The 16,128-nt window shown below is 37.0% G+C and overlaps 1 protein-coding gene across 11 annotated transcripts in view; it reads right to left on the bottom strand.

The window, feature by feature from the left end:
• Window positions 1-10,453: 10,453 nt before the first annotated feature.
• Window positions 10,454-16,128, bottom strand: part of RAPGEF6 (Rap guanine nucleotide exchange factor 6) — a 162,584-nt gene continuing 156,909 nt past the window's right edge. For all 11 annotated transcript variants that reach the window (XM_039324948.1, XM_039324955.1, XM_039324951.1 and 8 more), the window contains one exon: window positions 10,454-15,941. In XM_039324948.1, coding sequence (XP_039180882.1) covers window positions 15,916-15,941 — 26 coding nt within the window. In that variant the 3' untranslated portion in view covers window positions 10,454-15,915. The remainder of the gene's footprint in view (window positions 15,942-16,128) is intronic.

Genomic DNA, 16,128 nt, shown 5'->3' with positions numbered 1-16,128 from the left:
TTCCAAAATGTTTCCTTTCCTATGCATACAAATGGAACTTTGCTGTAGTATCAGAAATCAAGTATTTTGAAACAGTGCGTTCAATTCTAGAGAGCATGTATTATTTTTACAGTAGGTGAAGAATAATATATGCTTAGCTTAAGGAATTACAGGTACATTCTTAGTTAATACCTATAAATTGAAGATTTATATTCCAGTCAGCAGTGGGAGAAAAGTATTGTGGTAGAATGGTAAAGAAGAAAGAAAGATGAAAGAAGGATGTACATACAATCTTTTTGACTAGACTCTCTACATCAAACGTTCACTGAATTATTTTACCATTAATTCAAATCAGAACCTGAAGGATGTAGCCTGAGTCATTAGTTGACAAAGTACCACCAATGAGCCATTAAATTGTTCCTTTCTGGTGTATTGCTGCATGACATAAGGCAATTGATGGAATGGCAGCTACTTTACCAATCCTCCATCTACATGGTGTCATTGGAAAAAGCCTGAATCAGCTAATTCAGAACAGCTGCCAAATTCATGAATGACCATTAATCCAATTTAATCCCTCTTCTTTTTAAACCAATGGTGTCTTTTCCTGGGATTGTGCTGCAGCTGCAGAAGTCACAGTTGATTTGAGGAGTTTCAGAAGTGCTGTGTGAGCATCTCACATTCTCTGGAGAAACTTTTTGTCTTTAAACCTGAAGTGCAGTCCAAACACTTAGACCCTTCTTCTCTATTTCTTCTTTTTTGTACAACGACAAACCTGTCAGATAGGTTAAAATGAGAGATGGTGAGTGGCTCAGTCATCTACTGAGCTTCTATGGCAGACTTGAGCTTGGGTCTCTCAGGTTTTAGTTCAAAATCTTAATCACTACACAAATTGGCTTTCATTGACTTACTTGCCCTCCACAGTCAAGTTGGTTGTCTTCTTTGCAACTGGTGGACAACGAGCATGCATAGGATGTGGACACCATGTCCATGGAGTCTCCTTCATAACTGCTCTTCCCCTCACTTGTGAATTGTGAAAAAAATATTTTACCTATAATTTTGGAAGGAACAATCCTCAAGAGCAGTTCATTTCTATGCAAGTGACATAGCAAGGTAATACTAGAAAAATAAACTTTGAACATCTTGATGAAGGCCAACCTAACAACAACAAAAACAGTAATAGTCCTGATATGATGCTCAGATTAGAAAGGTATAGCTTTTTGGATTAGGTATATATTGAAAAAAAAGAAAAGCAGAGATATCCTTTTTCCTTATAATTTTTAGTTTTAGCCCTGAGTAAATTATAAAAGGAGCAGCTGTGGAGAAAAAAAGGAGAGGAAAAAATAGACCATGCTGCCCTCTGCTGCTAGATTATTTTTGCTGCTGTTACATTGCTATCTAAATTGTTTAACTGAGCACGTAATGCACATGCTGTTTCGATATTGATACAGTCCACAGAAGTTTCAAGTTAAATACCAACGTTAGGCAGGAACTAGGAAAAAATGTTTGCTCTTCTGCAGGTCCTCAATTCCAACACTGCTAGTGCTAGTGCTTGAACAAGCAAAATTATGTTTTACCAAGGAAGTAGAAGGGTGAGAGATGGATCCTCAGAGTAGGAGAAGCTACTATAGCAATAAAAGGAGGGTTACTCTTTGGAATGGCAGACCCAGGCTGTAGCAGAGAACTGAATTAAAAAAAAAATCTTGAGCATGAATTTAAAAAAACCTTCTGACAAATAAAATGTCTCTGTAATGAGGTTGGAGGGCGTCTGCTGCCATGCAGCATTCTTGTAAGTTGAAGGAGTTTTACACTAGAGCAGGGGTGTCAAACTGCCGCCCCGCAGGCTGGATGCATCACGTGGAAGCTGCGCCCACCCCAGCTCCGGCAAGGGAAAAAAAGTTGCAATAGGTCGCGACATATCACGTGACACGGTGAGTTTGACACCCCCGCACTAGAGAAAGGGTATTTTTTGGTACAATTGGACAGGAAGGAGTTAGTTAAGATGTTTGGTTAGGAGACTAGTCAGACTCTTGTGCCAATTCGCAATTAGCAAATCCAGAAAATATGACAAGTATTCTTGCCAGTTGTGTAAAACATATTAAGTAAAAGAGTATTTTCTTGCACTATTCATGTAAAACAAAATAGTTGAGTAACAATTTCAATTTTGTCCATTTGCCAATGAATTTTTTTTATTAAGTTTGTATGCTTCCCAGCTCCCAGTAACTCTGAGCAGTTTACAATTTTTAAAAATTATTATTCACCCCCCAAAAAACCCAAGAAATAAAAAGTGCTTTAAAAAGCAAAAAAAAAAAAAAAAAAAACCAACAGAAAAAAAGAAGCAAAGGATATTATGAGTTAACAGAATTCTATATCTTTTTATCTAATATTATTTAAATGCATGTACATTTAGAATACATTTATATAACTGTCATTTGTTTTTAATTTACTGTATTTTGTATAACTGAGTTCTATATTTCATTATATTTATCCATACAAAATCAATGTCCACAGGCATATCCATTCATAGGTGGCAAATGCAATCAGGTCCTCAATCCATTGAATAATTGGGGGTATACATTTATCTTTCTAACGTGGCAATATTAGTCTTTTGGCCAGGGGCTTGAAAAATCTATTTACATTGTCCAGTTAACACATTAGGTATGTAATTCAAGAGAATATTACTTTCTGAAAATTTAGCTTTTGCCACACATAGTCCCGTATTTTCTTTCAAAACTTAGTAAGTAAAGAACATTGTAAAAATGTGTGCTTTAAAGAGGCACTGTTCATATTACATCTTAGTCATTCCTTTTCTATATAAACCTAATGGAGTCCAATAAATTCTAAATATTACTTTTTGTTGCGTAAGTCATAGTTTAAGATCTATTGACACTCTTGCTATAGAAGTTAAGACACCCTTGCATTGTCTAGGCAATACAGGAGCTTCTAATTCTTTATTCTACTTATTTTTTGGCATCTGTATAGCAAATTGTCAAAGAGCCAATTTGGTCTGGTGGTTAAGGCACCAAGGAGAAAAGGGGGAGACTTTGAGTTCAAATTCTGCATGAAAGGCAGCTGGATGACTTTAGGCTAGTTAGCCCAAACCAATCTCACAGGGGAGAAAGGTATGTTGGGTGTTTGCCGCCCTAGGTTATTTGTAGAAATAATAAAGACAACAGAGGGAAAGAATCAAGATCACATGAAGTGTTAATACCATTTTACAGTGCCTTTGTAAGGCCACACTTGCAATACTGCATCCAGTTTTGGTCATCACGATGTTAAAAAAGATGTTGAGACTCTAGAAAGAGTACAGAGAAGAGATGATTAGGGGACTGGAGGCTAAAACATATAAGGAACAGTTGCTGGAATTGGGTATGTCTAATTTAACGAAGAGAAGGACGAGGGGGACGTGATAGCAATGTTCCAATATCTCAAGGGTTGCCACAAAGAAGAGGGAATCAAGCTATTTTCCAAGGTGCCTGAGGGCAGGACAAGAAGCAATGGATGGAAACTGATCAAGGAGAGAAGCAACCTAGAACTAAGGAGAAACTTCCTGACAGTTAGAACAATTAACCAATGGAACAACCTGCCTCCAGAAGTGGTGAATGCTCTAACACTGGAAGTTTTTAAGAAGAGACTGGACAGCCATTTGTCTGAAATGGTATAGGGTATCCTGCCTGAGCAGGGGGTTGGACTAGTTGACCTCCAAGATCCCTTCCAACATTATTATTATTATTATGGATCATCGCATAGTCAGCCAGATGTTCAGACTGGATTTGGCATTTTGTCTACCTATCGAGTCCTTACCCAGGACCTGGGATAGGCAGATGTGGATGTTTGATGGTATTACAGGTATCGTCGCAGGATGGAAGCAGTTCCTAGTAAGGCCGCCTTTTGCAATTGACTAATAGCGAATTTGTCAATGCCAATGGTGTTCAAGTGGTGCTCCAGTTGTTTTGGGATTGCACCCAAGGCGCCTATTACTATTGGTACTACCCTTGCTTGCTTTTGCCACAGTCTTTCTATTTCTATTTGTAGGTCTTTGTATTTTGTTATCTTCTCCAGTTCTTTCTCTTCTATTCTGCTATCTCCAGGCACTGCCACGTCCACTATCCAGACTTTTTTGTCTTTCTTATCGACAATTGTTAAGTCTGGGGTGTTATGTTTCAGGTGCTTGTCTGTTTGAATTCTGAAGTCCCAGAGCAGTTTAATTTTATCATTTTCGATGACTTTCTCTATTTTATGATCCCACCAGTTTTTGCTTACAGGCAAATGATATTTTTTGCAGATCTTCCAATGCACCATTGTTGCTACTTTGTCATGCCGCTGCTTGTAATCAGTCTGTGCAATCTTCTTGCAACAGCTTACCAAGTGGTCCACTGTTTCTTCAGCTTCTTTGCATAGGCGGCACTTACTGTCTGTTGCTGTCTTCTCAATTTTGACTTTGTATGCATTTGTCCTTAAGGCTTGGTCTTGTGCAGCCAGAATTAGTCCCTCGGTCTCTTTCTTCAATTTTCCTGCTCTTAGCCATTGCCAGGTTTTATTATTATCTGCTTTCCCAGCTATTTTTTTAATGTATTGGCCATGTAGTGCTTTGTCTTCCCATGCCTCTATTCTGTTCTTCATTTGGTCTTTCTTGTAGGCCAGTTTGGTCTCTCCAGTAGTTAGTAAGCCTTCCTGATATACTAATTTCAGTGCATCTTCATCATTGTTCTTCAGATATTCTTCCAAAGCCATTTTTTCTTCTTCAACCATCTGATGTACTTGTAGCATTCCACGCCCACCTATTTGCCTTGGTAGATAAAGTCTATCAATGTCACTGCGTGGATGAAGGGCATGATTCATTGTCATTATTTTTCTGGTCTGCTTATCCATTGCTTTTAGTTCTGCTTGAGTCCAGTCCACTATTCCAGCTGTGTACCTAATGACTGGGATTGCCCAGGTGTTGATTGCCTTTATGGTATTTCCTCCATTGAGTTTGGACTTTAAGATCTTCTTCACTCTCTTGATGTATTCACCTCTAATCTTTTTCTTGACTTCAGTGTGCTTGATGTTGTCAGCTTGAAGGATACCCAAGTATTTGTAGTACTCTTCCTCATCCAGACTCTTAATGTTATTTTCGTGGGGCATCTTGATTCCTTCAGTTTTCACTATTTTTCCTTGTTTGATAGTAAGTGTGGCACATTTGTCCAAGCCAAACTCCATTACAATATCTTGGCTATATATACGGACAGTGTTGAGCAGCGATTCTATTTCAGATGATGTTTTTCCATACAGCTTCAGATCATCTATATAAAGGAGGTGGGATAGTCTGGCAGATGTTTTTGATGTTTGATAGCCATGTCCTGAGTTATTCAGTATTGTTGACAGAGGAAACAGTGCAATAACAAATAGTAATGGTGATAATGAATCTCCTTGAAATATTCCTCTCTTGATATTAACCTCTCCCAGCCTCTCACCATTGATCTGCAACTGTGTCTTCCATTGTGCCATCGATCTTTGCACAAATTTTCTGATGTTTCTACTGACTCCTGTTATTTCTAGGCACTTTATTATCCAATCATGTGGCAGAGAGTCAAATGCCTTTTTGTAGTCAATCCATGCCACATTCAGGTTGGTCTTCCTTCTCTTGCAGTTTTCCAAGATCATTTTGTCTATTAGGAGTTGATCTTTTGTTCCTCTGCTATTGGGGCGGTTTCCTTTCTGCTCAGGTGGAAAGAGATTGTTTTCAACTAGATGCTGTTGCACTGCATCAGCTACTACACCAGTTAGTAATTTGAAAGTTGTTGGTAAGCAGGTAATTGGCCTGTAGTTACCTGGTGTTGCCCCTTTTGCTGGATTTTTCATTATTAGGTAGGTTTTCCCAGTTGTTAGCCACTTTTCAATTTCTCCTCCTTGTAGTATATTGTTGAACTGCTTGGCAATGAGTGGGTGTATAACAGTTAGATGTTTCAACCAAAACCCATGCAGTTCATCTTCACCTGGTGCTGACCAATTTTTGATTTTCTTTGCTCTTTTTTCTACCATTTTTGTTGTTATTACTAGTTCTTTCATTTCAACTTCTGTTTTATTTGCATCCACCTCTTTTAACCAAGCCGCATCCTTGTTGTATTTCTTTGGGTTATCCCATATCTGCTTCCAGAACTGCAAACATCTTTTCTTCCAGTAGTTCTGCAGCTGCTGGCCCTGGTTGCTCAGCCAACAGTCCTGAGTCCTGTAACCCATTTTTCACCAGATATCCAGGAACTCAGATATCTAGCGCGGACCTTGTTAACCCAGGCGACGTCCGAGCCGGTATGGCATTCTGCAATTTACGTCGCACCATATTTTTTATGGGAGAGACACTCTTTGTCTGACTCCTCTGATGAGACTTGTCCAGTATGGTTGAACCTCTGGCATAGCTCTCATCTTCCTCAGAGTACACAAGCCCCACAACCACGTCAAGGTAGTGCCTCACTGGGGGATTATTATTATTATTATTATTATATAAATGAAATGAATTAAATTGATTTATTGATTAACAAATAGTGAGTTTTTGGTTTAAAGAATTTAACAGGTTCTAGTATCTATTCATCATGTATCAGTTGGTTAAAAGTCAACATCCCCACTTCCATACCATTTTTCTGTATCACCATTATTTTCCCCAGCTTTAAAAATTCGGTTTCTTCATAAATTTAGCATCTGAAAAAGGCTCAGATCTTTTATTACATATTTGTAATTTTCTAATTGACATAATTGTTTCTAGAGGTATTAAGAGTTCTAGTGTATTTTGATCTTAATACTATTCATCCAATCAAAAGTATGTATCTTTCAATAGTTGCTCAAACTGGAAAAATGACACCAATATTTGGCTTCTAGTATTTAATACTTGATAATAAGTAAGCCTGATGATATAGTTCCAAATTAGGAAAACCAAATCCTCCCTTATCGATTGGCAGATGCAATTTTGGTAAAAGTTATTATTGAAATTGGAGAAGCCCGTATAAATTTTCTAAACAAAGAATTTATTTTCTGAAACTACTTTCCAGATATATAAATTGGAATTCCTCTCAGAATATAAATTAATCAGAGGAACAACATTCATTTGAAGATTCTTCACCTTACCTAAGGATAAGCTTTAATGATTCCGATCTCTGAATATCTGAAGAAGCCTCCCTATATATTTGATTTGTATTACATGTTACTGAGTTATAACCTTTGGTATACACATAGATATTCAACGGATTTGGTATAAATAAGGAATTTATATTCCTTAAATGGATGGGTAACCAAATTTTCACCTATTGGCATCAATTCCAGTTTCAACCAATTAATAAGAGTATCCTGCTATTTTATTAAAGACATTTATCATTTGCCTCAACACTGGAATAGTAGTGTGGGATTCAGAAATAAACAAAAATTTGTCATCTGCAAATAAAACCAATTTGTGATCAACTGAATTATGTACTACTCTGTAGATCTCCTTATGTTGTCTAATAGCACAAACCAAGGTTTCCACGCAGGAATTAAAAAGCATGATTAAACACCCTTGTCTTGTTCCTCTGAATAGTGGGAAAGTTATAGAAAACACGCCATTAACCTTCACTTTAGATGTGGGCGACTCATAATGTCTTGATCCATTTTATGCATTCCAAAGGAAAACTAAGCCCATTTAATGCAGAAAACATATACTGTTTATATATTTTGTCAAAGATTTTTTTCAGTGTCTATGTTTTCATGCAAGTCTATTAAATCTACAACTAACCTAATGTTGTCTGCTGCTTGCCTCGTTTTTATAAACCATGCTTGATCCTTCTTAAGAACATCGCTTGCTGTAATCTATTTACTAATAAAACTGCTGTAAAGATCTTTGTAGCAGCATTAATAAGATTGGAGAATTAGCACAGAGTGTAATTTTTCACCTGCTTCTGGTATAATTGTAAAATAAGTCTGGTTGAATGCTTCAGATAAAATTCCCTTACCAACTATCTCATCATACAATTGACAAAGTTTTTGCACTAAAAATATAGAGTATGTGGCAGTTGTTCATTTATTTATTTTCTATGCTGCCCATCTCAATCCCCTACCCACTTAACTAGACCTCAGTGAGGCTTCCTTTCAAATTAGTTCGCACAGTCAGACTGCTCTAAAGAAGCCTAAGTTGATGGTATCCTTTTAAAATTCTTTGGGCTGATCACTTTTTTATTACAAAGAGAAATCTGGTTCTTTATTGTCCTTCAGATTCTATCTACGGTAGTCCTTGACTTACGACCACAATTGAGCCCAAAATTTCGGTTGTTGAGAAATTTGTTAAGTGAGTTTTGCCCCATTTTACAACCTTTCTTGCCACAGTTGTTAAGTGAATTGCTGCAGTTGATAAGTTAGTAATCCAGTTGTTAAGTGAATCTGGCTTCCTCATTGACTTTGCTTGTCAGATCGCTGAAGGTGATCACATGACCTTGGGACACAGCAATGGTCATAAGTATAAACCAGTTGCCAAGCATCCGAATTTTGATCATGTGATCATGGAGTGGCTGCAGAGGTCGTAACTGTGAAAATGGTCATGAGTTACTTTTTTCAGTGCCATTGTAACTTTGAACTGTCACTAAACGAACTTTTATAAGTCAAGGACTACCTGTACAGTGTTAGAAATATTTTTGTTTTCTCACTGGAATGAAATTACTTACAGTTAATAAACAATACAAACTAAGTACTCTTAGAATATCATTGCTAACTGCATTAACAAACTGATCTCCCAATAAGAGTTCCATCACATATACAGTGAGGAGAAAAAATATTTGATCCCCTGCTGATTTTGTATGTTTGTCCACTGACAAAGTAATGATCAGTCTATAATTTTAATGGTAGGTTTATTTTAACAGTGAGAGACAGAATAACAACAAAAAATCCAGAAAAATGCATTTCGAAAAAACTAAATTGATTTGCACTTTAATGAATGAAATAAATATTTGATCCCCTATCATTCAGCAAGATTTCTGACCCCCAGGTGCCTTTTGTACAGGTACTGAGCTGATATTAGGAGCACTCTCTTAAAGGCAGTGCTCCTAATCACAGCTTGTTACCTGTATAAAAGACACCTGTCCACAGAAGCAATCAATCAGATTCCAAACTCTCCACCATAGCCAAGACCAAAGATGTCAGGGACAAGATTGTTGACCTACACAAGACTGGAATGGGCTACAAGACTACCGCCAAGCAGTTTGGTGAGAAGGTGACAACAGTTGGTGCAATTATTCGCAAATGGAAGAAATAACTGTCAATCTCCCTCGGTCCGGGGCTCCATGCAAGATCTCATCTCGTGGAGTTTCAATGATCATGAGAACGGTGAGGAAACAGCCCAGAACTACACAGGAGGAGCTTATCAATGATCTCAAGGCAGCTGGGACCATAGTCACCAAGAAAACAATTGGTAACACTCTATGCTGTGAAGGACTGAAATCCTGCAGAGCCCACAAGGTCCCCCTGCTCGAGAAAGCACATGTACAGGCCCATCCCAAGTTTGCCAATGAACATCTGAATGATTCAGAGCTGGGTGAAAGTGTTGTGGTCAAGGAGACCAAAATTGAGCTCTTTGGCATCAACTCAACCTGCCGTGTTTGGAGGGGGAGGAATGCTGCCTATGACCCCAAGAACACTATCCCCACTGTCAAACATGGAGGTGGAAACATTATGCTTTGGGAGTGTTTTTCTGCTGAGGGGACAGGACATCACTGTATCAAAGGGATGATGGATGGGGCCATGTACAGTCAAATCTTGGGTGAGAACCTCCTTCCCTCAGCCAGGGCATTGAAAATGGGCCGTTGATGGGTATTCCAGCATGGCAATGACCCAAAACACACAGCCAAGGGAATAAAAGTGGCTCAAGAAGAAACACATTAAGGTCCTGGAGTGGCCTAGCCAGTCTCCAGACCTTAATCCCATAGAAAATCTGTGGAGCTGAAGGTTCAAGCTGCCAAACATCAGCCTCAAAACATTAATGATTTGGAGAGATCTGCAAAGAGGAGTGGGACAAAATCCCTCCTGAGATGTATGCAAACTTGGTGGCCAACTACAAGAAATGTCTGATCTCTGTGATTGCCAACAAGGGTTTTGCCATCAAGTACTAAGTCATGTTTTGTGAAGGGGTCAAATGTGTATTTCCCTCATTAAAATGCAAATCAATTTATAACTTTTTTGAAATGCATTTTTCTGGATTTTTTTTTTTTTGTTATTGTCTCTCACTGTTAAAATAAACCTACCATTAAAATTATAGACCGATCATTTCTTTTGTCAGTGGGCAAACGTATAAAATCAGCAGGGGATCAAATACTTTTTTCCCTCACTGTACAGGCACTTATAAACAAGCCTCATTTTAATTGAATGAGTCTTGCTTCTTGGTCAGGAGTTCTAGGACTGCAGCATGGAAGTGATCCAAATATTTATGGGAATGGGGTAGGGGGCAGAGAGAGAGAAAAATGTTAAATAAAAATTAACCCACCCATAATCCATGATAAGTTGTTTATTGGTTCCAACATCATTAGTAGATTGGATATTAAACAATACTTTTAAACATTCTCTTAACCAAAAATATAACAAATATTTACAATCACCCAGTAAAAATACAAAAAAGCATACAGAGGCACTGTCTTTCTAAAAGACATAAGTGTAAGAGGTATAAAAAAATAGAAGACAAACATTGCTTGTTACAGAATACTTTACAATCACTGATTTGTGCAGTTTTACAATTGCCATTGGAATACCATTACAACTGTGCAGTTTTTGCCCATATGCTCACATACGCAAAATGTCATGAATACCAAGCTAAACTGCATTCTATGTATATATAAAGAAATTAAAGACACAACAATGACAAGTACAACTGGAGGAAAAAGGGAGAGGAATGAACTGGAGGTGAAATTTGTTTGTTGGCATTAAACGTTTCAATCAAAGTATTTTTTACCTGATCAGTTTTTGAAGGCAAGTGCAATATTTTTAAAATTGCATTTCAGGTAATATGCATTACATGGACCTGTAGCACTCTTTCCTATAAACTATTTGTATGAATGCAAGGCTGAATAGATCAAGCTTCTTTCATTTACCTCCTGAGATAAATTGACATAATGGATTCTTATTGAATATCCATTACTCATCATTTGGAATCGCCTCAGCTGTGCAGCAGGATCATATCTCAAGAAGTGTTTTTCAAAAGCTGAAGTGAGAATCAGCTTTTTTAGCATTAGTGCAAAATTCTCTTAACTTTAGAAGAAAAAGGCTGGCCATGTACTTATTCAAGTGAAATCAAAACCTTTTTAATTTACCTCAGATGACACTGTGTGTCAAGGTAACTGAAGTGCACCTACAAATCACCACTTTGGAAAATGTGGTTCAGTATTATGCCTTCTTTCCTAACTTAATCTTCAGTATAAATCCTGTCTCAAACAGGAATCAAATGGCAAATTATGTACAGGCCTACTTACATATTACGGTACAGGGTTTCCTTTTCCTCCTATTCATGTAAATTAAAAACTGACGCTTGTTCCACGTTTGAGAGTTTTAAACATTCCTATTGCGCTTTTAACATAAGGTCAACTTCCTCACAATACAATTTAAACAGAATAAATGGTATATACAGAGAAGAATTGGCCCTTTCAAGAACTTGGAAAAAAATCAACACGTAATGTGGGGAGGAGAGGCAGCACATGCTAGTAATATGTTCAGTTATATAATGAATAAGCATTATGTAAACAGCACAAAATGGGGTTAGGCAGTTTTATAATGAATGGCTTTTTAAAAAAAGAAACCTTATCTCCTTGAGCTCATCTAAGCTCCATTTCAGTTTGGCTACTGTCCCTGACTAATCTGGCAAAAACCAAACCAAAACTCCAAAGGATCAGAGCAAGGACAGGCTGAGGCAGTTTGCACTGTGCAAAGAGGAAGCAGTTAAAAGGGCTTGCTGAACCACTGCATATTTACACTCTACAGGCTCTGCATTTAAAAAAAAATGTATTAAAAGATGCCCAGTGATTTTAAAAATAATGTCATTCAAAAAGCAAACATCTTTGATGCTGTTGATACAAATACATTTAAGAGGGCGATTTTTGGCTCATGAGATTTTCAACAAGGAAAGACCCTGTAGTGGGTTGGTAATCTAACAAAAATTACTACCAAAGAGAAAAAGGCTTAAAAAGGTTTTGTCTCTATAAACTGAAATATCTGAAATTAAGAGAAATGCTATAATGTTGGCCCTTAGCACTATACTGTCTATTAAGTTTAAAATTAAGTTTGCACTTATAAACTGCATGAAACATTGTATGAATTGGACTTGCTGGGAGCTCAGGACTCAGATTTAAAATTTTACTTTTGACAAGTGTTAACTTCCTTCTCTGACAGTCCAGGAATATTTGGCAGAAGGTATGTTCATACCTGCAGACATCCAAATCCATTAAGCAGTTTTAAACAGAATAATAGCATATCTATATGGTTGGACATCAGCTCTAGTAAAAACTTTAATAGGTGCTATACAAATGCCTTCCTATCTCTGTTATGGGTTTCTAGGAGATGATCCATGAAAAACACACTTTTCAAAAATCTATGAAACAATGGGAACTGTACTACTTTGGATTATATGGTGGCTTGTGTGCAGGAAAATTTCAACTCTGTTGTGCCATTATTCATAACATTATTATGAATGCTAAAATCATGGAAGCCAAGCTTCAATATTTTATCATTGTTGGTTTTCCTTAAGGTCTTGAGAGGGAGGGGGAGAGAAAAGAACCTTTATGTCTCGGCTATTTACCATCTTGTTCCATCTATAAGACGCACCCTTGTATAAGATGCTCTGGTATGCGAGTTTCTCCGCGCCGATCAGCTGTTCGGCAGAGCGCTGAACAGCTGAGCTGGCAAACCCAGAAGTTTGGCCGGCCGAAAATCTTGCCCCCTCCCCCCTCCCATTAGTGGCAAGCCCACAGGGGCTTGACACCTGCACCAGGCGGCATGACAACCTACACAGGCATGCCCTGGGCAGCGGAGGTTACCATTATTTTTCCGTGTATAAGACACTGCACTTGTATAAGACGTACCTGATTTTTGAACAGGGTGTTTGCAGGAAAAAATAGGTCTTAGACATGGAAAAATACGGTATTCCAGATATTTAAGTAGTAAATAACATATATTCTGTGAATTAATTGTTGAGTTATGTTATCACTTCTACATTCAGATTTGCAATTTCATGTTACAAGGCATTGAAGGAGTTCTCCAATAGATTTAGAACAATCCAACAGACAAGCATATAGGCTTTCTGGAAAAGCTATCACTGCTCTCATATGCAAACTGAACATTTTGACATTCACCTTGCACAGAATGTAAATCTGAAAAATCTGTATAACTTGAAGTGTAAAAAATAGAATTAATTTGAGGCACCTTTAAAACAGACAGACATCTTCTTTCTACCCTAGACTATAAACATTTATGATATTAAGGTTTACAAGTAAACTTTAAATATACATTGAGACATTCATGTCCACTGATTATGTTTGACTAGGCAACCATTATGCAGCAGGGGAAAAAATATAAACACAAATAATAACTCCAGTTTTTGCTATGCACTCTGGTTGGCTAAGTAAAGCTGCCATGTCAGTCCAGTCTTTCATTTTTTATTTTGCATAATACATATGCAAATATGTATTCTACATATGAGTCAGGGAATCATCTTTCTCTGAAAATAGCACCTTTGTAATCACCCCGCCCTGCTTGACAGCATCTCTTTCAAGGACATTCGGTGTGGAATCAGAAATGCCTGTAGCTCCACTGGATTTTAAAGTGTGATTTGAAGTCACATTTGCTGGGCATTTCCAACATCCAGCACACAAGCTTGAGATAAGAGAGTAAATTCCATCTTGCAATTATACCAGGCACTTGAGAATAAGAAGTACTGAAGTTTCACTCTCCACCCCACCCAAAAAGCTTAAGAGTTACAGCACACATAAGCCTTGTCTCTTTCTCATTTATAGAATGTGCTTACCAGGGGTGAGCAAGTAAGTGACACCAGTAGGTGACTCTGGTGGCAACAGATAATATGCTTCATTTTACAAGTTCTCAGATTTGTAAAACTGTATTTTAAGCATTCAATATGCTCCTGGTAAAATCTGGGATGATCCAGAGCAATTTTTCTCAACATGGCAACTTGTTGGGATGTCACATGGGGATCAAGAAGATTATACATCTGCAATGTACTTTAAAGTCACTGAATCAGTGGGAATCTATTATTTGGGACTTGTAGTAGATGTGTGCAGGGAAGTTTAACTCTCAATAGTCCATAACATTGTTATAAATGTTGAAATCAAGCTTTAGTATTTTCTCACTGTTGGTTGCTTTTGAGGGGAATAAAACAAAGAGTTCTGATATCTTAGCTACTTATTCTAAACATTTAAGGTTAATTAGTAAAATGTATTCCATTAATAATGTTTGAATTAGATTTGTGGTCCACTCTCTTCTATTTGTAATCAGATTTGTAATCTCGTTTTAGATATTCATATTTCATAATTTTTAACTTGCTGGCTGGAATGCAAGGGGTTTTTATCCAGATATATTGAGAGGGTAATAGTAGAGAAAAGTTGATAAAAAAGCTGTTATACATTATTTTTGGCAACAGAACAGTAGTCCAAATGCCAGTAGTAAAGTCATCAATGAATAAAATGTTGAAAAATGCCTTTCATTTCAAATCTGGAAAATTCTTTGCCTTTTTGTGTTTGTCATGTACTGGGAATTACCATTTTTCCAAATGCAAGAGCTCATCTTGGATTTCACAAACATAAAAATTTATGAACAATTTAAGTACGGGGGGGGGGGGAGACTTGCAAACCAAACTGCTCTTACAGAATGGGAAAAGTTTCAAATAAAATTGAAAGTCGGAAATAAAATACAGACTTTACTATCATCACGAACATCATCTAAGGGCCTTCTTACTTCTATGACTTTGCTCCTAAATTTACAAGTTTGAAAATTTTATGCTAGTTTCTAAAAAATGGAACTTGTTGGATACTTCTCCAATACAAGTCTTGTAGAAGGAAAAAAAAATCATTTGTAATGATACAAATGTTCCATGAAACTGTTTAGACAAGGAGGAAGAAAATGGAATGTAGGAAAGAAAAACAAACGCAACTATTCCCTTAGGGTAATCATCTGACAGCTGAAAGAAACTGTGTATTTCACTGGTTTTAAAATAAAGAATCAATAGATGGCAGTATTTCACTATTATATGCACATCGAAGGTCTTGATACTTTACAAATTGAAGTGGTTGGTGGTTGCACTGTAAGTAAACTTCTAGCTGCATTCATGAACATCCAGTTCCTCAGAAATCAAAAGTATTTTGCTTAGCATAAGACATCACATTAACACCTAAACAATTTGCTTCCTTATTTTCTTTGAAAAAGCATTCACATTAGCCAACCAGAGCATTCCAATACTTTACAAAAAAAAAAAACTTATATAAATTCCAAATTAATAAATTACTGTTGAGATTGTTGCAGAAGTTTCTTAAGTTTTGATGTAGTTTTCATGTAAGTACATGAAATAACTTTCTTCAACCAAGAGCCGTAACAGTTATAGAGAAAATATCTGAACAAAGTCTATTTAAAAGATTCTATAGTTCTTCTACAGAAGATTGCTCCCAAGCTGGCCCCGACGCATCATATATTAGGTCCTTCTTCATACTGCAATACAGGGTCAGTATTTCTTAGAATGAGTGTTTTCTCTTTCCAACACAGACTCCATCAAACTGACTGCAGTGGGCTGAAGCAAATTCAAAATTACAATCCAGATAATTCATCCTACTAGTCGAAGAGAGCAAACACAATTCTTTGAAGTCAATAGCAGCAAGCTGTCAGCTATAACTGACAATACTGTAAAATTCGTTCCTCCAATGTTGGTAAAATTTGAAACAAGTTTCACAGGAAGCGTAGAGACTAGACTGCCGATACTTGTTCATCTTCTGTGAAATAAGAAAAACAATGTGAACTCTGTGTCATGAACATACAATATATTTAAATTAAAGCTGTGTCATATCTACTGTCAGAAGCCTAGGATTTGTTTTTCTGAGTTAATATAGATCTTATTTTTTAAAAAATTAAGACCCATTCTTTACTTCTATCACTACCACTCATGCAAAGAATAACAAA

This window comes from Crotalus tigris, unplaced genomic scaffold (genome assembly GCF_016545835.1).
Source record: "Crotalus tigris isolate CLP2741 ecotype Arizona unplaced genomic scaffold, ASM1654583v1 scf7180000024310.2302065, whole genome shotgun sequence".
Classification (NCBI taxonomy): Eukaryota; Metazoa; Chordata; class Lepidosauria; order Squamata; family Viperidae; genus Crotalus; species Crotalus tigris.
Note: the sequence above shows the minus strand (reverse complement) of the source record. Positions and strands in the feature narration are given on the sequence as shown.